The following is a 23823-nucleotide window of genomic DNA, read 5'->3' as shown; positions in this document are numbered from 1 at the left end:
AAGGTAAAAAGTTTCACGAAAAGACGCTCTGCGCTACCGTCTCTACCGATTCACTCCACAGCATGAAGCAACTAGAATGGCTGTTTAACGTGCAAGGAGGCTAGATGTATGAGGACACATCTGTATAAACAACATATGAGTATGAGAACTGGTTTTAATTTATTGTTAATAACTAAAGTAGTATCAAATGCTATGGGGTATATTTACTAAAGTGCAGGTTTAGAAGTGGCTCTAGTGGTTTAGATTCTAGCTATTATTTTCTGTAAGGTGCTAGATAAATGATGATTAGAATCTGGCCTTATTCATATACAGTACTGTTGCAAACTCACGGATGGATAGTGGATGCTTGCCTATACCTGTACAGAGGCACGGAGTCTAACGTGCCAGCAGTAATTACCAGGGACCTCAGCAAGGAGGTTTGGACATAGCTGCATCCGACACACAGGTCGAGGCCCTCTGATATGGTTACCCAGTACAGGTGCCGGTGTACACTGGAGTGTAGTGGAGTATGTCGTAAAGCGTACAAGCATAGTCGACAAGCCTGGTCACAACCAGAGGGACAACGCGGTACCAGGGATCAGACAGAAACAGGTCAGAGACGAAGCCAAGGTCAGGAACATATAGTAACAATCAGAAGTGATGGAAACGCTGTAATAAGGTTTGGGAGCATATACTATACTGTCTAGTGCCCAGAGACTCCCTCTTATAGGGAGGAGTTCAATTCTCACACCAAACATGTCACATTTGGCGCACCTGCCACTTTAAGTTTCATACAGGTCACCGTGCGCTCCCCTGGGGGAGCCGTGGCTCACTGTACACTGCAGTCGAATGCCAGGGAGGAAGCTGGAGGACTCCCTGCCTGCTGCCCAGCTGCCGACCAGTGCTGCCCAACCCAATAGGTGCAGGCCGGTGTCTGGTGCACTATGACATATACATTAAGGTGAAAATCAGCTATTGCCGTAAAAATTCATTCCGACATACTGTCTGTGGGGGCGATTCAAATGTTTTTTTGGTCGTGTTAATTAATGAGCGCCCAGTTTGCTATTCAATTGTTCTGGGCGCTCATTAATTATCGCCCTCTTCGCCGACTATGAGACGAGGTTTAGCCATGTAAAACGGCTAAACCCATCTTAATTTCTGGTTATGGTGCGCTATCTGCGGTTAGCGCGTCCTAACCAGGGTGTTTCAGACACAGTTCTGCTTGCGCCCTCCTGAGTACGTGGAGAAATGCCGGCGACGGCGGCTATCGCACCCTGACAGAGCAACAATTGAATTGCTCTGTCGGGCGTCTTAAAAAAAAAAAGCAGAAAGAACATCTGAATCGCCCCGTGAGTGATAAGGCTTAACTGCTTCGCCAGCCTGTCAAAATTTATATGCGCATTCGTGAACTGACTTGGGCTTCCAGTTCCAAGTTAGTAATTTGGACTTTCAGTTCCAAGTTGTCGCTTAATTCAGAAAAAAATGCTTGAAAATAAAGCATATGTTCTGCGGCCTGTCTGAGATAGCGATAACTGGGTGAAAGGGCATCTCTCCCATTAATAAATAAGCAATGTAATATCCCAATGGTTCATATGTTAGTCCATTATAACCATATTCCTACCCTTAAGCTAGGTACACACTAAGCAATATATCGGATGATATATCGTTCCAAAGCTGCTCGGCCACATCGCTCAGTGTGTATGCACTATCGAGCATTCACGTGAGTGGCTGGTGGCATCTTATCTGCTGTGCATGCACAGCAGATCAGAAGATATGGCAGCCAACACCATACCTCTGGATGCGGCAGGTGAATGATTATCGGGCGGTCGAACACCAGATCTTGCAGTGTGTACAGACCACCCAAAATATTGTGCCGTCGCTGGGCACACACACCGTCTAGTGTGTACCCAGCATTACATAGCAGTTTAATCACCAACTCAAGTGAGATCTCAAAACCACCAAGGTCCCATGTCTCCTCCCTGGTTTGGCTGTAATCTCTTAAAATACAGACAAACAAAAAAATAACTTTTTTAACAATCAAACAATCATCTGATATACAGCATTGGGCATATACTGTGATGTCTGTTGTAAATCTGTCAAAACAGATCTAAAAAACTGGATGCTTTTTCATAGGAAAATATTTGATTGAATACAGAAAAGTGAATAATAACAAGGCATTAAACACTTGACTTATTTTATTTTTTTAACAGTTATTTATATAGCGCACACATATTCTGCAGCGCTTTACAGAGAATATTTGGCCATTCACATCAGTCCCTGCCCCAGTGGAGCTTACAATCTATGTTCCATATCACATGCGCACACACTAGGGTTAATTTTTGCTGGGAGCCAGTTAACCTACCATTATATTTTTGGAGTGTGGGAGGAAACACACGCAAGCACAGAATATACAAACTCCACACAGGTAGGATGGTGGTGGAAATCGAACCCATGACTTCAGTGCCGTGAGGCAGTACTGCTAACCATTACACCGTCTGTGCTGCCAATTTGTTTTTTGTTTTTTTTCACAAAACGCGCTTTTCTGTATAAAATAGGAAGAAATTATTTGAAAATCAAGTACAGGTTGAGTCTCCCCTATCCAAATATTCAGAAAAACTGAATATTTTTTAGAGTGACTGAAATAGTGAAACCTTTGCTTTCTGATGGTTCAATGTACGCACAATTCTTTGGTGCACAAAATTAAAATATTGTATAAATTACCTTCAGGCTGTGTGTATACGGTCTATATAAAACACAAATTCATTCTGTGTTTAGATTTGGGTCCCATTCCCAAGATATTCCATTATGGTATGCAAATATTCCAAAATACAGAATATGCCGATATCCAAAATAACAATGGTCTCAAGCATTTTGGATATGGGAGGCTCAACCTGTACACGAATACTCTACTTGCACAAAATTGTGATTCATGTGGTGATCTGTACCACAGGAGTTTTATTCGTCTTTACAAGTTAGTATGTGCACATATGTCCAATTATTGCCTTACGATAAATTCAAATGAATAACAGCTTCGCAGAGCACTTTTCTAAAAGTACATGAAAAAAAGTTTCCGTTAATTCATACATTTGCAATATATATTATTGATATCTATATGCCAATTACACTTTCTATACTACTACATACTGTATTTTCTTTCTTTATTATTTTCCTTTAGCTTCTCGTTTCTGATGGTAAAGTATTGTGTTTTCTGCAGGTTAAATACTATTCGGAACATCGATGATATGACAAAAAATATCAATAAAAAAATCTCCTTTGGTTTAAAAGTCTCCATGGTTTTCTATTGAATAACCGTATAGGGACATAAAGTACGTTCTTCTGCCTGGTGAGCTTTTGTCATATACAAAATACATTACAAGGTTATATCAGAAATGTACCGATTATCTAGAACAGACAAATATCACATATTTATACGTGACCTTTATATTCTGTAAAACAGAGCTAAAAATTTACAGATACAATTAAATGTCTCTCCAGAGTTTAAGTTTTTCTTTTTCAAACTTTCAAATATGGAAAGTCCACAATAACTTCTAATCAAAGAGATTTGTAAAATATTTAATCTGGAAGATTTTATAAGCATTCCCTCCATTAAGCTGCACAATGTAATTATCCGGAACTGGCCAGCTCCTGCAATTGTAACATCAGAGATTTGGAAAACCGTGCATAGAGTACTTGAATGAGCTCTTGTTCAGACAATTTGTAACATTTGTGGACAGAATCTTCTCAAGTCAAAATTGCACATTATTATCAACCCATACTGGCCAAAAAGTAACATTCTATGTACTTGTGTAGTTCATCTAACCCCATACCGGGTTAAAGGATGGTGTGATCAGGACCTTCCTTAGGATATTTCTTGTGCAGCCTAATCTATTTCACAGATCTGGGTTTTTGGTAACGCACCCACGTAATGGAGGAGAATCTACTGTCTCTTCATGTAATATTAATACAGTGTGGGGCAAATGCAATGTGATAAAATGTGTCCCCTTTTGTGCTATTGGGGCTAATTCTGAGTTGGGCGCAAAGCAAAAAAGAACAAGTACAGAGTCAGACGTGTCCTCATACATCTAGCCTCAATATGCCACACAGCGCCACTTGCCTGGCATGCGTGAACCATCTGGTCCCATGCTACTCTGTTAGCGTCGGCCATCTTTTCTTTTGGTAAACATGTGTCTAAGTCGCAATGCGATGCGACTAGGACGCACCAGCAGACTGTGCTGATTAGTTTGATATGCGTCACTTTTTATCTGTAAAATCGGCAAAAAAGACACCTGACGCTAGCAGAGTCTCACTGGACTTAGCGCTATTGCAGCAAAGATGTATAAGGACACATCTGTAACTTTCCATTTTCTTGCTTTGCTCCCACTTCAGAATCAGTCCAGCTGTGTCTGATTTTTTTTTGTCTGATTTTTCAATGATTGTGTATAATCCATGTACACTAAGGGATTGATGCCGAATTGTAGGCATGCCTGTTTGCATGTTTTCACACTGTGCATGTGCCAAAACTGAGTGTATGCAAGTACAGGCAATTCAGTCATACGGATTTTGCGCATATCTATTGTACATTATTGACTGAAGAGACAGAGCTGAGCTGTAACGGGGCATTAAATGTAGGCAAAACTTATTCCCCATTTACACCAAAGTCCAGGGTCCGACCCGGTATTTTGAACACTGGTCAAAAACGGGGAAGACCCGGCTTCACACCCCGTTTCCACTGCACTTGGCCTGGGTTATTCCCGGGTCGGCACCATTCACACTGGGAAATCCAGATCTCCCGATGCTGTAAGCGGGACCCGGGTCCTGTCTATATAAATGTGTTATATAAGACATTTAGAAGCTAAATAAAACATCAACATGGACTTGAGAGCTGTATAACAATCACAAATGCATGTTTTCCATACTTTGGTAGAATTCAGAATTTTGCTATAAGTGTTGGCTAGTGTTTAGTATTGGGCTGGCTTGAGGGTCGTTCGATGGGAGCGGCCACACGGGCACCGTGCGCCCGCCCAGAGTCAGATGACGACCCCAATAAACTAGTGACTGGCCAGATGAGCAGTATTTCCTTGCTTCTGGTTCGTCCTCCCAACAGCTCTCTCTCAACCATTCGGCTTCGTCCTGTACTCTCCCCTGCGTGACTCTGTCCCAAAAAACCCCTTCCTCTCCTTGTCACTTTGTCCCACAACCCCCCAAGCTCCCATGTTTATCCTTATCTTACAGTATGTGTGGGAAACTCAGTCTAAAAATAAATGTAAAAAAAGTAATGACTGTACTGCCCTGGTGCCTGTGAGGCATGGATGGTGGTGTTGCTGTAGTGTGGGCTTGGGGTCAGTGGTAATGCTGCAGTGTGGGGTTATGAATGGTGGTAATGCTGCAGTGCGGGGTTATGAATGGTGGTAATGCTGCAGTGTGGGGTTCTGAATGGTGGTAATGCTGCAGTGTGGGGTTATGAATGGTGGTAATGCTGCAGTGTGGGGTTCTGAATGGTGGTAATGCTGCAGTGTGGGGTTATGAATGGTGGTAATGCTGCAGTGTGGGGTTATGAATGGTGGTAATGCTGCAGTGTGGGGTTATGAATGGTGGTAATGCTGCAGTGTGGGGTTATGAATGGTGGTAATGCTGCAGTGTGGGGTTATGAATGGTGGTAATGCTGCAGTGTGGGGTTATGAATGGTGGTAATGCTGCAGTGTGGGGTTATGAATGGTGGTAATGCTGCAGTGCGAGGTTATGAATGGTGGTAATGCCGCAGTGCGGGGTTATGAATGGTGGTAATGCTGCAGTGTGGGGTTATGAATGGTGGTAATGCCGCAGTGCGGGGTTATGAATGGTGGTAATACTGCAGTGTGGGGCTATGAATGGTGGTAATGCTGTAGTGCAAGGTTATGAATGGTGGTAATGCCACAGTGCGAGGTTATGAATGGTAGTAATGCTGCAGTGCGGGGTTGGGAATGGTGGCATTGCTGCAGTGTGATGTTAGAGGTGGGGGTGTTGCTGTAGATTTGGAAGTGATTGCGTTGCTGTAGTGCAGAGCTAGGCATATTGCTATACAGTGGGACAATGTGTGTTTTTTTTCCCTGTGGAGAAACAATGTGTTTTTGTTCAGTGGGCTTGATATGTTTTTTCTTTCGTTACTGTAGGGTGGGGAGATTGGTGCTCCAAAAATTCTTGTACAGGATGCTAGAAAACCTGAGGCCAGCCCTGCATTGCTGTGCAATAGCATTACTGACAGGAAATTCTCTCACTTGTTCACACGCTTATTTAAATATTTCCTCTCTCATAAGCACCTAAATTTGACATAAACTATAGGATTTTCCAGTAGTCCCTTACCCAGAAAGTTCTAATGAGGGCATAATCTCTGCTGTGCAGTAGTACATACAGACATGATCATCAGTTGTTTCTTCCTATAATTACTATGATGAGCTCTTCAGCTCATTTGGATGATTTCAGTTGGACTCGTTTGGCTACAGATGTTTTAGAAATTTTGAATTATGACAAAACTACACAAATGTATTGTTTTTCTTAATTTAACATCTAGGAATTTCTAGTTCATGTAGCTGTCCAATAATCTGCTGTCACATATAGGAAGAGATTTAACAAACCTTCTAAAGAGGACAAGTGGAGGTGTTGCAACCAATCAGATTCTAGCTATTTTTTATCTCGTACATTCTATAAAATGATAGCTAGAATCTGATTGGTTGCTATAGGTAATGATATCACAACTTGTCCTCTTTAAAATGTTTGTTAAATCTCCCCTATAGTTGTCTCCATATGTACAGTACTATATTTTTATTATAATTAACTAATTTCAAAACAGTCATTCAATATATATATTTAATATGCCTAAGCTTACTTGGTTGGCCAGGAAACAGTAGTCATTCATGAAAATGTCTCAATAAGGATCAGTATCTCCAATTTTGATTCTGTGAAGCTGCTGGCAACATTTGAAAATCTCAAAGCACAATACAACTTGTAACGTAGGGTACACACTGCAGCGACAGTGTCCGGCTGAAAATCCCGCCGACCAATTTCGTAAGCATGCACACTTACCAATTGGCCGCTCGATATGTCTGGCCAGACATCCCAACTGGCCGGGCATTTCAATTTTTCCCGCCCTGTTGTGATTTGATTGCCGGCATTTACTGCGGCCAGCACAACGGGTTGGTCCGGTAGTCACCTGTAAATACCTGCAAATGTGCACAATATATCTGCTAGATATATGGCATCTGCCGTGCTGCACTGCCAACATATTATATTTGTGTGAACAGTGTTCACAGATATATCGTGAGTACACCCACACAGATGTACTGAACGGTATATAGCTCGTCAAGTGTACGAATTATATATCGTACAGTGTGTGCCCAGCATAACGATATTGGGCAGATTTCCCCTATTGTAGTAGTTTTTCAGGTCCTAATGTGCATTTGTAGCTACTTCTGAAATGTAGATGTGAAGGTAGCAACACATGAAATTTACGTCAAGTGCATCTGTGGCTTTTATGGGGTTTTTATGTTTTTCATATTATAACTTAAAATAACATAACATATTTTTTCCAAATGTATTTTATCTCTAGATATCCTAGACTGAATTAAATGACATTTATTACCTGTAATTTTGTTTATACAGAGATGTTTGTCATCAAAATCTTCTCCTTATCATTTTAAAATGGAGACTCAAAAACACCATTCTACACCTCTATGGGTCACTCACTGCTCCTTGCACCGTCTTACCCTCAGTATATGGATCCCTGCCTGCCTCCATTCCCCTCGTTACATCTTCTCACTGCAATCCTGTACTCACTAACATACTGTACGGCCGCTGCCTCCCACAATTTTATCACTCTCTTCCTCTGATATAGGGTCTCATGTTGGACGCGCAAATGTTTTTTTACACTCTATTTTCTGCAAATTGCGTTTTCTTTCAACTAGGCATGAGCACCAAAAATTCTTACGCATCCTTCGCTATGCCAGCTGAGAAGCATATTTTGCATATGGCCCCTCGTGCTTGGGTAGGTTTAATAGGGGTTGGAGGTGCTGTGTAAGCACAGTTAAAGTACAACTAGGGCTTATACTCTCAAAATACATCTAATGCTGATCACTGGAGACATGAATATGTGCCAGTTTGGACCAAGATCACTTGTGCTGCACGACTCCTGGCACAAAGTGATTGTTTGAATGTTCTCTGAATTCCTCCCATATACACTGGTGGCCAAAATTGCGGACACTTTTTGAAATTTTAATGTTTTTCAACTTCGAATGCTTATAAAAACTGTTACACTTCATGCAGTGCAATGATTCATATATCAAATGAAAGGAAATTTAATGCTGAATTCAACACAATAAACAGAGGTCAAATATTTGCATTACAAGGGAAGTTATGCAGTGAAAACAACACTTAGGGTGAAAATCTCTGTATACTTATGATGTTAATGTCCTAGCAGTATTTTGTTGGGTATCTTTTATTTTTCAAGACAGCAGCACAGCGACGTGGCATTGAGCCAGCCAATGTTTGGGGCTCTTCCTTCTTTATTATGTGGTGCCATGAGACAATTATAGCCTCGATTAATTGTCTTTTATTGGATGGATGCCTCAGATGTACCAGTTTTTTCAAACGGAACCACAAATGTTCTATGGGGTTCAGGTCTGGGCTGTTTCCTGGCCATCCCAGCACCTGTATGTCACTCTCCGTGAACCACTGTTTGCATATCTGTGCAGTGTGGCAGGGAGCTGAATCCTGCTGGAAAACAATGGGGCATTATCTGGAAAAAGATCCCTGATAAAAGGTAGACGTTTTGGTTGTAGGATGGTGTCAATGTACTTTCTGCTGTTCAGTGTGCCATCTATGACATAAAGGCGGCCTACAGCATCTGCTGTCATACATGCCCAGATCAAAACACTTGTAGGATTCTTTGTTGTCGCTTGAATGCAATCTGGATGTACCTCTTCCCCGATGCGACGTATCACATATTTTCTCCCATCACTACCAAATATGGATATCTTAGTTTCGTCACTCCATATCACTTGTTTCCACTGACCTTCTGTCCATGCACTGTGTTCTTTTGCCCACTGTATTCGTTTCTGCCGCTGCTTTTTATTCAGCAATGGCTTTTTTCGGGGAATCCTACCTTTTAGGCCAACCATTAGTCTTCTCTGTACCGTTCTTGCACTGACAAAAACACCAGTTGCACTCAGGGCCTGATTCAGAGCCGGATGCTCTGACAGAGCGCTCGCTCTGAATCAGGGCCGGCCTTCTGTTTTTTTAGAGCGGCCTCCTGGCCGCTTGCATAGCTGTGGGTGACCACCCACAGCTATATTGAGCGGCTAGGAAGATGGTCAAGACCATCGCAACCATCGGGCTTGCGACGAGACCCCTTGTGGTAGGGTCTCATTGCCGCAAGCCCTAGAGTGCTATCGGCTCTACCAGAGTGTGATGTCAGTGGGGCTGGCTCAGAGGGTAGGCGTTCCCATGGGAACGCCTCCGTCTTGGCAGCCACGCCCCCGGCCTGCCCACCAAAGGGGGCGTGCTGTCACTCAACATCGACAGCACGCCCCCTTTGGTACGAGACCCGGAGCAACGGTTTGCCCATCGCTATCCGGGTATCGCACATGCGCACGACGGAGCCGGCTCCATCGTGCGCATGTGCACTGGGCCACCATCTACGCTTGCGAGCATAGCGCTTGCGAGCGGGTCTGAATCAGGCCCTCAGTTCACTGCTAATCGCAGATGACATTCATCTGTCCCTGACGCAAATTTGTTTTATTCTCCTATCATCAACAACTGTTGTGCACTTTTTCCAGCCTTTTCCTTCTTTGTTTTGTATAGATTGTATTTCCTGATAGCGGAAACAAAACTTTCGTACTCCTGATGTTGTCACATTCCCACCAACTTCTCTCACAATTGCTGCATACAAAAGACTATTTTCACGTAACACCACAATCCTGGATCTCTTCCTGGGTGACCAGTCACCACTTTGCCTGGACGACATTGTTCTATTTATTTTTTACACCATCAATAGCGCTAAACAATACACACAAACATCCAACCATAATTGCACTTCAGTAACCAACTTTATTCTGCAAAATGAAACAGCCAAACTGACCTTTCCCACCTTTGAACATGACCTTGCACCTGCTCATAAACGACAGCTGATTGGTCCTCAGAACGACGATTCCGATTGGCTGGTAGTAGCTGTTACTACAATCCACTTCTTGAATCTCACGCATCTGTGCTTCTTTGTCTGACTGAAAGTAGCATAACGTCCCTTGTAATGCAAATATCTGACCTCTGTTTATTGTGTTGAATTCAGTATTAAATTTCCTATCATTTGATATATGAATCATTGCACTGCGTGAAGTCAAACAGTTTTTAGAAGCATCAAAAGTTGAAAAAAATTCAAATTTAAAAATGTGTCCGCAATTTTGCCCACCAGTGCATGGTAATATTACAGTAATTTGGCTGTTGCAATCTATTCCTATTAATACAGTGATATCGACCCGCAGCAATATAGCATTTTTCATGGTACATGCAACTTTATTAATTACTAACACTTTCCAGGCATGCACTATATTGTGTATGAATTGGGTATATTAAATTTAGGACTATCCACTGTGAAGCCACATTAACTGACACATAACAAGCACAATTGAGGGGTGTACAATAAGAGTTTCTGGATGTGGAGTGCATAGGTAGAGTAGACACAATCTGGACTGTCTGGTTCTGAACTATAATCTCTGACTAAAGTTTCAGGGCACAGAACCGTATATAAGTAGCCCTGCACACCGAAGAACTCAGCTTCTTCACTTCCTTCAAGAAACTCATTGTGGAGCTCAACAGAGGCAAAAGGAGAGCCATGATCTTCTATGACTACATGAGTGGTCTGCCACAGCAGGAGAGTTTTGACAGACTGCGAGCTGCTTTTGGGGAGAAGGCACCATCCCAAACCACTGTGTTTGAGTGGTTTGCAGAATTATGTTGCAGAAGACGGTCCCTGAAAGACAAGGAGAGCTGCGGCTGACCTGTGTCTGTCATCACTGAGGACAACTTTGCAGGAGTACGGGCCATAGTTGGGGCGACGCCAGAGTTACCATGGCCCAGTTGGAGAAGGAGATAGGCACCTCATTGGGATCCATCCGCTCAATACTCCATGAAAAGCTTGGCCTGAGCAAGGTTTCTGTATGCTGGGTGCCCTATTAGCTGACCCCAGTACAGAAGGAGACTAGGGTGCCTTGGAGCTGCAACATGCTGGCCAGGTTTGATGGTGGCCGCTCAAAATCTGTCTTAGAGATCATCAGTGACGATGGGACTGGTATGCCAATCAATGCCAGCCGCAAGTACTGGAAGCCATTTCCACGCGCCTTCTGAGATGTGTGCTCGTTGTACCCTTATCCATCATGACAATGCATCTGCCTACAAGTTCAGGAAAGTGGTGAATTTTCTGGCCCATGAACGCATCCAGGAACTTTGTCATCCGCCATACAGTCCAGACCTGGCCCTCTGCGACTTCTTCGTGTTCCCACAAATCAAACGCAAGATGCGTGGGATTAGTTTTGAGTCACCAGAAGCTACAGTGGAGCCCTTCATCCAGCTTGTAGAAGACCTACCTGCTTCTGACTGTTCCAGCTACTTGACCAAGTGGTTTGAGCGCATGCAACTTTGCATAGACTCCACTGGCGAATACTTTGAAAAAATTTAATGTTCACTTTTTATTTGTAAATATAATACTTTTTGTGAATCTGGAAACTTATTGCACACCCCTTGTATACTACTGTTCTATCTTGGAGTAAAGCGGAAGTATATAATATCTTTGTTGAGCTGAAAGCATTTTTCTTATATGACCAGCTCTGCAAGTTAAGCAAAATGTAACTTTTTTTCATGACACATCTTGCGCTTACGATTTAGACGCAAATTCTGTCTAACTCAGCATGAGCCCCATAGTGTGCAATCCTAGGGACATGTTTACGATCTGGTTAGCTACAGGTTGTTACAGAGGAGAGAAGATGAGCACAATACAGGATCTACACAAGTGACAACAAGAAGAACAAAATACTCACTGCAACAGCTTCTAAGATCTGTTTCACAGCATCAGCAGCATCGCGCTCACTGTAAAAGCCCTTTTCCACAATTCTGCAAAGAATCCAACACAGATGTCTGAGATGTAAGTATTCTATATATGACAAGTTTACCAGGAAAGAAGAACACGTTACCAACACTCAAATACCTGGCTCCATTATTAAGACATTGTTGTCATATTCTAGGAGATATATACTGTATGTCTCATTTATTGTGAGGAGCAAATGCAGAGTATGGGGGAAATTTGCACCTGGACAAACTATGATGCGATGCAAGGGGTACAAACACAACGGGTTGGGTATGGGATGCCAGCGTTCAGAATACAGACAGCGGCATCATGACAGTCAGAATCCTGACCCAACCAGGTAAGTACCATATACCTAACCCCCTAACCCTCCCTCCCTGCAACCTAACCCTACCCACCCCATCCCACCGCCTAACCCCCCACCTAGTACCTAACTCTAAACCTAACCCTCCCCCTAACGGCGGACGGTATTCTGGTGCCAGGGATTCCAACTGCAATCGGGATTCCAACATCAGTATTTTGACCACCGTCATCCCGACCGCCGGGATGCCAACTACTTCCCAATACAATATAATGTGTAGCTTTAGTTTAACAGGGTGATTTGGAGTTGAGATGGGATGAATCCTGTTACCACATCTAAATCTGCTTACACAATTTACATTTGTCCTAATGTAGCGCAGGAGGATTTAGCCTAGATGAATAATTGCAGCTGAAAGCTGGATTTACACCTCACTCAAAATTAGTTCTTTTCTGCTAATTTTTTTTAATTTGTTTCTACTTAATTGCAATGTACAGAGACACTCGATGTATTGATACTTGGCTTTAATTAGGAGGATCATTATTTTCTTTACAATTCATTTTGCAGAGGTTGATAACAATTGATGGACTAGATGACCTAATGTGTCTGTACTGCATGTTAAGTTTGACAGTCACAGACTCACAGCCTTCTAGAGGTATTTTGGACACAATGGCAAAAACAATCAATGAACCTTTCTACTGTAGCCTACTTGACCTTTTTATCATTGTATATGGTACATGTCATCACACTGAGGTTGACAAATATGCATTATTTGTATAAGCTACATTAGACTTCAGGCATTCTGTATTACAGTAAGGACACATACAGGGGTATTCAATATGGGAGCGATAAGTCCGTTTTTGCGTTAATATCGGAGCTATGACATAATTATCCGAGGTTTTACTTTTACACCTTATTCAATATCAAAGACTTATCGCAGTTTTGAAAAGTCGAAGATAAAAAACGGGGATAAGTTTTCACCATTGAATAGGTGTCGAAAAAAAGTGCAGAATTGGAGTTTAGGGGTGCAGGCTTAAAAAAAATAGCCTGCACCCTTCAGAATTACCCCTTGAAACGATCTGTGTAAAAAAAAAAAAAAAAAAGATCGCGAACACCCCAATAAAAGCACTTTGAATTTGGGGGCCAAAAAAAAAAAATGTTGGGGAACTTAACTAAAAAATAGCGAACTTGACTCTGGGGGGGTCCCCAAGTATGCCCCAGGTGTTTTTTTCATTGCAACTCCTTGCGCAAGTGGGTTTTTCACGATTTTTTTCAAGTCTCTTTTGCAACTTTAAAATATGCTGACCCCCCATTTTCAAGTACCCCAAATTTGCTGGGCATAGTTATTTTTCGCAAAAAAAAATTCTAAATGCTCTTCTGCACCACTTTCTTCAAAGTCGCATTTATGCACTTGCCGCGGCTATTAGAAACCCCGACTTCCTTCAGGAGTTAAAAATGGGGGTACCCATAGTGATCCCCCATGTCTAGACATCATTAGGGGGGTCCCTAGAATATTTTCAGAAAATTCCCGATTTTAACCTTTAAAACAAAATTGTAAAAATTTTGAAAAAAAATGACATAAGATCCCCCCCCCAAAAGCCAAACCAGCCCCAGGCTAGCCAGCCAGTGGTGGTTTCTAAAAATACGGGGAACAAAATGTGTAGGGTTTCACCGTATTTTAGAAACCAACACCAGGCTGCAGGGACTAGTGCTGGTTTTAAATATAGGGGGCAAAAACTACGTGGGGTACCCCCTATATTTAAGACCAGCACCAGACCCAACCGACCGGGGTGCAATGCCACAGCCCGGAGACCCAATCACCGGGGCTCCAGGTCCAAAGCATTACACCCCAAGTCGGTCAGCGCAAACCGGTGATCTCTGGGGAGTCGGGGACCTCCCAAAAAAGGGTCCCCCCTCTCCCGAGCACCACAGGCTTACGCTGAAGCCTGGGGCTCATCCCCATACCCCTGGAGCGGTGGGTATGGGGGTAATAGGGGGCCAAATAATGTAAGACTATTGTACTTTACAGTGGAACTACAAGTGCCAGCATGCCTGCCATTTTGCACTTGTGGAACTACAAGTGCCAGCAGACATGCGGCACCTGTAATTTCACTGTAAAATAAATAGTTAAAAAAAGACAAAACACACACACCGTGCCCAGTATAAGTTTATTACATACACCTACCCATTCACACATACTTACCTATACCAGATGTTCGGTCCCCTTGTCAAGTAGAAATCCATGGTAGCTGGCCCCGCAAGAAAGAATTCATACTCGCCTACATCCAGCGCTGGTCTCTGCAGTAATCCATGGCAGGGGCAAGACAGTAATTTGGCGCCCCCCATGTAATTCCCCCTGCAGTAGTGCCCATATTGTAATGCCCCCATAGTAATGCCCATATGTTAATACCCCCATAGTAATGCCCCTGTAGTGCCCACCATACAGTAATGCCCCTGTAGTGCCCATGCTCCCATATTAATGCCCCTGTAGTGCCCATGCTTTCATAGTAATGCCCCTGTAGTGCCCATGCTCTCATAGTAATGCCCCTGTATTGCCCATGCCCCCATAGTAATATCCCTGTAGTGCCCTTACAGTAATGCCCCTGTAGTGCTCATGCCCCCACAGTAATGCCCCTGTGGTAATGCCCCTGTAGTGCCCATGCCCCAATAGTAATGCCCCTGTAGTGCTCATGCCCCATTAGTAATGCCCCTTATTGCCTATGCCCCCATAGTAATGCCCCTGTAGTAATGCCCCTGCCCCCATAATAATGCCCCTGTAGTGCAGCTTATTAAAAAAAAAAATACTTACCTTGTACCCCGCTCCGGCATCCAGCGTCGCGTCCAGTCCGCCGGCTGCTCCTTGGAACTATGGGGGAGATGTCATGACGTCTCCCCCATAGTGCCCGTGGGGAGAGCCGGAAGCTGGAGTTCGGGAGAGAACTCCAGCCTCCGGCTTCGGCTACACCGCGTCGCTGCAGAGAAGGAGCCGGGCGCCCGCTGGTAATAAATATTACCAGCGGACGTCCGGCTTGGAGCCTCTCTGCAGTGCCGGGCTGGAGGTCACTGGCACCAGGTACAGCGGCTCACCCGGTGCACGTGCACCTCCAGCCCCCCTCTAGTTGCGGCCCTGTCCATGGGTGTTTTAGAGACAGCACTGACTAAGGTAGTAAATGATCTGGTCACTGCCAAGGCTAAAGGCCATTACTCACTCCTAATTCTTCTAGATCTCTCTGCTGCTTTTGACACTGTTGACCACTCTCTTCTCATACAAACACTACAATACCTGGGTTTTAAGGACAAAGCTCTTTCTTGGTTCTCTTCCTACCTATTTGATCGCTCTTTCACTGTTCGTTTTTCTGATTCTGCCTCCTCTTCGCTACCTCTATCAGTTGGAGTACCTCAAGGCTCTGTGTTAGGGCCTCTGTTATTCTCAATCTATACCTCCTCTCTTGGCAAACTAATCAGCTCTTTTGGATTTCAGTACCATCTGTATGCGGATGATACTCAAATCTACCTATCTTCCCCAGATTTATCACCAACTGTACTGGTCCGTGTCACTGAATGTCTTTCTGCCATTTCATCTTGGATGTCATCTCGCCACCTGAAACTTAATATTTCTAAAACAGAATTAATTATATTTCCACCAGCCAACAACAGTTACCAACCTGATCTCTGTATCACAGTTGATAAGTTGACAATCCACCCTACCCCACAAGCTCGCTGCCTTGGTGTCATCCTTGACTCTAAACTGTTCTTTGTTCCCCACATTCAAACTGTCTCTAAATCATGTTACATACACCTAAAAAACCTATCCAAAATTCGACCATATCTCACACAAGACACTGCAAAAACTCTAATCCATGCACTTATTATTTCCCGCCTTGACTATTGCAATAGTCTCCTTACTGGTCTTCCCAAAAACAGGCTATCGCCATTACAATCAATTATGAATGCAGCTGCAAGGCTTATCTTCCTTGCCAAACGTTCCTCGTCTGCTGCCCTGCTCTGTCAGTCCCTCCATTGGTTGCCGGTTTTCTACCGTATTCAATACAAAATACTCTTACTTACACATAAGGCTATTAACCAAACCACACCAACATACATCTCTTCACTCATCTCAAAATATCGCCCTACCCGACCTCTCCGCTCAGCACAAGATCTGCGTCTCTCATCCCTATGCATTACTTGCTCCCACTCACGGTTACAGGACTTTCTTCGGGCTGCACCCACTCTATGGAATGCCTTACCACGCACAATACGACTTTCCTATAGTCTCCAATCCTTCAAGCGATCCCTGAAAACTCACCTCTTCAGGCAAGCTTATCAGATCCCAGAACCGCTCACACAACCTTCATAGTTTCCATATCTAATTACATCCTCTTTTACAGTCCACACACAACCTCACACATCGTCTTTCTCTCAGATCCTCATGACATTTGGCCGACATTCCTGTGTGACTGGATCATGCAGCCAACCAAGAAACTGTGCATTGTGGCTGGACCAAGATGCAATATATATCACCTATCCTTGTGTATTACTGCCTATTTCCCAATAGATTGTAATCTTGCCAGCAGGGCCTTCCTACATATATATCTGTCTGTTATTACCCAGTTTTGTTCTATCAATGTTGACAATTGTAAAGCGCAACGGAATATGCTGCTCTATATAAGAAACTGTTAATAAATAATAAATAAATAAAAATAAATAAAAAAACGTGTTACCCAATCCACGCTACAAGCTATCTGTATGTGTGTAGTAACACATACAGATAGCTCCCGAATGGCCGCTGGCGGCACTTCACAGGGCATTGCAGTCCTCAGAGCAAATCAGCGGCCGTGCTGACTGTAGCGCGGCCGCTGATAGGCTCCGGCAACTGACAGTTCCCACGTGGGTGAGTCAGCCCATGTGGGAACTGTCAGTTGCCGGAGCCAATCAGCGGGCGCTCTACAGTGAGGTGCCGTCAGCGGCCATTCGGGAGCTATCTGTATGTGTTGCAACACACATACAGATAGCTTGTAGCGTGAGGTGCCGTCAGCGGCCATTCGGGAGCTATCTGTATGTGTTACAACACACATACAGATAGCTTGTAGCGTGGATCGGCTAACACTTTTTTTTGTTTTAAAACACCCATGGATTACTGCGGAGACCAGCGCTGGATGTAGGTGAGTATGAAATCTTTCTTGCAGGGCCAGCTACCATGGATTTCTACTTGACAAGGGGACCGAACATCTGGTATAGGTAAGTAAGTGTGAATGGGTAGGTGTATGTAATAAACTTATACTGGGCACGGTGTGTGTGTTTTTGTCTTTTTTTAACTATTTATTTTACAGTGAAATTACAGGTGCCGCATGTCTGCTGGCACTTGTAGTTCCACAAGTGCAAAATGGCAGGCATGCTGGCACTTGTAGTTCCACTGTAAATTACAATAGTCTTACATTATTTGGCCCCCCTATTACCCCCATACCCACCGCTCCAGGGGTATGGGGATGAACCCCAGGCTTCAGCGTAAGCCTGTGGTGCTCGGGAGAGGGGGGACCCTTTTTTGGGGGGTCCCCAACTCCCCTGAGATCACCGGCTTGCGCTGACCGACTTGGGGTGTAATGCTTTGGACCTGGAGGCCCGGCGATTGGGTCTCCGGGCTGTGGCATTACACCCTGGTCGGTTGGGTCTGGTGCTGGTCTTAAATATAGGGGGTACCCCACGTCGTTTTTGCCCCTATATTTAAAACCAGCACTAGTCCCTGCAGCCTGGTGTTGGTTTCTAAAATACGGTGGAACCCTACACATTTTGTTCCCCGTATTTTTAGAAGCCACCACTGGCTGGCAAGCCTGGGGCTGGTTTGGCTTTTGGGGGGGGGGGGGCCTTATGTCATTTTTTTTCTACATATTTACAGATTTTTTTTTACAGGTTAACAAAAACGGGAATTTTTGGGAAATATTCTAGGGACCCCCCTAATGATGTCTAGATATGGGGGATCACTATGGGTACCCCCATTTTTAACTACTGAAGGAAGTCGGGGTTTCTAATAGCCGCGGCAGGAAAAAACACCTGGCAAAGCTATTTAAAAATCCAACTTTATTTTGCAGGCAAAAACGGGGTTACCCATAGTGATCCCCCATGTCTGGACATCTTTAGGGGGGTCCCAGGCATATTTCCCGAAAATTCCCGTTTTTTCCTTAAATGGGGTCAAGGGTCATTTTTAAAAAAACAGGGATAATTTTTCAAATCACTATAGCAAGTGAAAAAAATGCAGAATAGGGGTTTGGGGGTGTAGGCTTATAAAAAATAGCCTGTAGTTTTGGGAATGTCCCCTTAAAAGGAAATGTTAAAAAAAAAAGGGCCCCAAAAAAATCGGGACACCATTTAAAAAGCAAACAAACAATTTTTCGGGTTAAAAAAAAAAAAAATTTGGTAAAAAAATTACCAAACTAACGAAATTATTTCTGGTGGGGTCCCCAAGTATGGGGCAGGTGTTTTATTCATTGCGCAAAGTAGCGGCAGGTGCATTTTTGCAGAATTTTTTAAAATTTTCATGTACCCCAAATTTGATGGGACCACTTAAAAAAACAAAAAAAAAACCTAAGTGCTCTTCTGCATCACTTCTTCAATGTCGGGAAATAAAACACCTGCGCGGCTATTTAAAAACCCGCACTTTCTTCTGCAGGCAAAAACGGGGGTATCCACAGTGATCCCTGAGGTCTGGTCATCTTTAGGGGGCTCCTACAATTATTTCCAGAAAATTCCAGTTTTTTTTCGCCAATCCAAGTATCGCCGGGTCCCGTTTTCGACGATTTCAAATTGAATACGGGGATAAGAGGGAGCGCGCCCGATACTTTAACGCAGGTAAAATCTCTGATATGAAACGTAAACTTCGACAGCGAAGTTTATGTTTCATATTGAATACCCCTCATAATGTGGAGTATGAAAACAGCAGCGTTTATGCCAATATCATGATCATTGTTGGAGATGATATAGTGACATTTTACACAAATTGAATTTGAAGCTTTAAGTTGCAAAACCACAATACAATCTTCTAATTCTTCTTTAACTTTGACATTCTACAGAATAGCAATAGACCTGCATTTGTTAATCTTCATTTCATGGAATTTACCATCTATAAATATAGCTTGGACAATGACGGTTCTGTTGTAAGGTTTGTGCAGGAAGAGAGATATGATTAGCAGAACAAATAATGTACCTATAAGAGAGTACAAGTATGTAACACCCTTACCCTAATTACCAGAAATGTGATTCACAATAGACTTGTGTAGTTGAATCCACACAGAATTGTGGACTGTCAGAAAAAGCTTAGGGAGGACTTTGCTCCTCTCTCTGTATGCACCCTGGACAGCAAGCAGAGAGTATCTCCCTCTCCTCTCCTGGTGATTAGCTCAGGGTCTGACAGAGGTTCATGTCCAGGAGTGCAGAGGTGCAGAGGTAGAGTTTGTCCAATGCCAAAAGTAACAGACAGAATTCTTCCCAGTCTGGGGTTATAAAGACTAGACTGGAGCTCCAGGAACTCTTTGCACCCACAAAAACATCATACACACATGTACATATATATTGTTGTTGATATTAGCTAATTGTCCCAATTTCACCTCTTGTGTAGCACAAAAATAATCAGAATACTGTATAAATAATGATCCAATCAACTAGATTTGAGGGATAGTTGATAATTCAGTCAGTGTGTATTCAGTCAGTGTGCAGCTGTTGTTGGCCTAACTGCAGACCACAGTAACATACTTTAGTGTAATCTGGCAATTTGAGTTAAGCAATGAAAATGAAGATCTGACCAATTTGGCCAATCACGTTAAACTTTGAAACTGATCATGGCTCTTACCTTAGACTGAGCTGTCAGGTCAGTTATGTGAGGCAAATGTAATGTTTAGTTCACCTCTAACTTAAATGGAATCTAAATAAGATGAACCGAGGTAAGTTACTGAAGGGAGTGACTTTTCCTTCTCTACTAAGTTATATGTATGTAGGGGCAATGCAAGTAAATGGTAGTGTTTTAGCAAGTGGAAGGATATGAAGAGCAATTTGGGGGACAACGCAATGATAGGACAACATACCGGTGGGGAAAAAAAAACAACTCTAGCAAACTAGACCATTGAATGAATAAAAGGGACTATACTTGTCAGCCCATAGTTTACTTTCACTTCTGGATTTAAATACTGATATCGGAATCTCATGTCAATACACATTCATTAAATTCAACATGACAAAATAGGCATCACAGTGGTGTAAACAATATAGAACTTCAGAGACAATTTAGAAGGGTCATTTAATGATTTATGTTTGCTGGGAGGCCTTGAAGACACATTAAACACCTTATACTGTACATGCATATTTTTGGGGCCTGTGGTAGAATATACAATTTATTAATTGTGCATATACCTTATATTCCATATTCCTTGTGCTAATGCTCAGTTAGGGTTACCCAGTTTTTTGCAGCTAAATTTCTCTATAAAACACATTACTGTATGTCATTGTAATTCCGCCTCATTCACACCAACATGATAGCATCAACTTCATAGCACTGATCTAACCAATACAAACATACAGCTTTTTAGAACTGAGACAAATAAAGGATCAGTCCCCAAATGTATTGTTATATCTCATACTGCTTAAAGCATCTACTGACTAGTAGATCTAGTAAAATACAAATACCTGGAACTAAAACAAGCTGAATTTATGAAATCAGATAAAATCACCTGCTCACAAGTACAGTAGATAAAAATAACTTTAATATAAGCTTATCCTTCCTCAAGAAGAAAGCAGAATTGGTATCATTTCAGAATGTTTCTTTTTAATGTTTGTAAACAATCTCACGGATGCTTCTGCTCCAAACGATTTGTCTTCTCTTCCTCTTCTCACCTCACTGATTGGACTTCCTCTACCTCCATTCCAGCAATCACACCCTGCATCTACTCTTATCGCACCGCTCTGCGTTATGCCTGTCACACCTCATCCTGCCCCTCTGCGCTGCTTATCCTCTCACCACCACTTTCATTTCTTTATCTCAAACCCGACTCAAAGACTTCTTCTGCTACATCCCTCTCCTTTGGAGCTCACTCCCTCACCAAGTCTTGTTAGCTACAAAAGTTCACTGTTTCTTTAAAGTCTACTAGTCCTCCTCCTAAATCACCTCAGTCTCTGCCCTTATTTCCAGCTGCCCCTCCAACTATTCTCCCCTCCTCTTTAGTATGTAAGCTCTAACGGACAGGGCCCTCTTTTCTCCTCAGCATTACCCATGCCACCTGTGCTCTGTGACTTTTGTTCCCAAGTCCCATTTAGCGGCTCTGATACTGTAAGCTCGCCCTTACCTAGTGTGCAGGCTAATCAATTACTGCAACATGTTCTCTCCCTGAGACAAGTGCTTTCCCTACAAGATGATGAGCTGCCCTCCCCTGCCCAGTGTCCTACCTTGTCTGTCATTTTATTGCTGTATATTGTTCCTAAATATGTAGCTTTACACTGTATTGTGCTTTCTGATATGTCAAGATACATTACAAACGTATTCCTTTTATGGCACTACGGACATGTTGTGGTGAGTTAAAAATGAAAGCAAATAATAATTATAATAGTTTCCTTATGGTGAAGTAAAGTAAACTAGTACATAAAAACAAAATACTGTATATTAATGTTTCTTTCTTCCTCAGTGACTTTCGAGTGGTTAGGACTTAGAAACAAATTAAACTGCTTAATGGAGACCGCTTAGTATGAAGTTGATAATGTACGGTCTATGGCAATCAGTCCTCATAAGAGATAAGACCTATGCTGATTAAGGCAGTATTTCCACTACAGTACTGGTGCTTACACAGCTGCTGGTCTGTGTATTGCTGCTTTCAGTTACACAGGGGGAGATTTATCAATTGTTTCAAAGAGGACAAGTGGAGGTGTTGCCAATAGCAACCAATTTTGTGGTTCCATTGGAGCCAGTAAATTTCAACCAGCAAGTATCAGGAGGAAAGTATGAGTCCTGGGAGCATCTGGTAAATTGTTATTTACTTTTATATTTTAATGTCTAATACATTTATAAAGTGCTTATTTGGGCTCTTAATTCTCTCAACCACCTGCTAGAGGCCAAAATTTGTCCATCAAAGACGGCTATGAAAAGTCATACATCACTCACCTGTCAAACAATTCACCTCCTGTCACCAGTTCAAGAACAAGACTAATTTCTGTAGGCGTCTCAAAGATCTCCTTCAATTTTATCTACAAGTAAATTACATTTAAATATCATTAGCCCAGTGCATGATTATTTTACAGACATTATTTATATATACACACACATTTCTATAGCATTACTATGTAATGGTACTACTCTAGTTGTCATTTTTGTAGTCATTAATACAATTATATTGACAATATCAAACTATGTTTTCTAATTTGCTTATTAATCTTGTGTTTCAGCATATTGACAACAGTCCCATATCTGTGTATGCCATGATTGGTTTTATTTTATTCTCTTAGTAGTACTGAAGCTGATTTGCAAGGCAAAAATACATAATATTTCTAATTGCAGAAAACCTGTAAGAAGTTATTTAAATTAAACTGTTGAAAAAGAGAATACTGACCATTTTTAGTTGTTTTGTTCAGTCATTAAACCCATAAACTTACAATATTTGGATGTGAAAGGCGCAGAAGGACCCCGATTTCTGTTCGCACAATTTTCTTATCTACCTAGTTGAAAAAAATACAAGGACATAATAAGCAACAATTGTAATGACAGAAGCGTCAATGCCAATAGGAAGAAGAATTAATCTTCCTCAGCTTATTATCACACCTGGGGTCTCACAGTTCATTGCATACAGTATATTGGAATAAAAAAAATATTAACAGTAAATTATGCAATATTTAGCACCACCTAATTGAAACATTTAAAGAGGTTAGGGAGACTTTTAAACTGAGGACAGTATGTAATATCATATATCACACATTTCCCATTCCAGAAAGTAGCATTTCCCAGAAGCCTCTATTCTTGAAAAGTGATGACTTAACAGTATTTGCAAACAAGCAACTAAAATCTTGCAATTGTGTTGTATGACTAAATTCCAGGTTTATGTCTAGGGCTATAACAGTAATAAATATAATAAAAATATACCTACCTGTAACACCTACAAACTATACATTCATAGCAAAAAATTTAATTCTCTCTACAAAGTATATCTAAACAGCAAATGTTTTCCACTAAGGACATCTGCTTGTTTCTATTAAGTATGCTTGACTTATCAAAGAGGCAGTACTCTGAAAATGTATTTGAGAATGTATTGTTTATTGTTATTACAACATTTAAATAAAATTAAAAATGTAAATAAAATTCTATATTTTGAAATAATATATAATTCTATATTTTTTATTACAGTTCTTTGACTATTTGGAGAATCTTACTTTTTATGGGTATGTAGAAGACAAGTGCACTTAAATCAGAGGCACGTGT

At 42.2% G+C, this 23823-nt stretch overlaps 1 protein-coding gene across 3 annotated transcripts in view; it reads right to left on the bottom strand.

Moving 5' to 3' along the window:
- The window catches only part of CAMK4 (calcium/calmodulin dependent protein kinase IV), a 284083-nt gene that overhangs the window by 72042 nt on the left and 188218 nt on the right, over positions 1-23823 (bottom strand). For all 3 annotated transcript variants that reach the window (XM_088477684.1, XM_088477682.1, XM_088477683.1), the window contains 3 exons: positions 23004-23066; positions 22516-22598; positions 12039-12111 (listed from right to left, as the gene is read on the bottom strand). In XM_088477684.1, the coding sequence (XP_088333810.1) occupies positions 12039-12111; positions 22516-22598; positions 23004-23066 (219 nt within the window). The remainder of the gene's footprint in view (positions 1-12038; positions 12112-22515; positions 22599-23003; positions 23067-23823) is intronic.

This window comes from Taudactylus pleione, unplaced genomic scaffold, assembly GCF_031769625.1.
Source record: "Taudactylus pleione unplaced genomic scaffold, aTauple2 ptg000202l, whole genome shotgun sequence".
Lineage (NCBI taxonomy): Eukaryota > Metazoa > Chordata > Amphibia > Anura > Myobatrachidae > Taudactylus > Taudactylus pleione.
The sequence above is the reverse complement of the archived record's forward strand: the minus strand, read 5'-3'. Positions and strand labels throughout refer to the sequence as shown.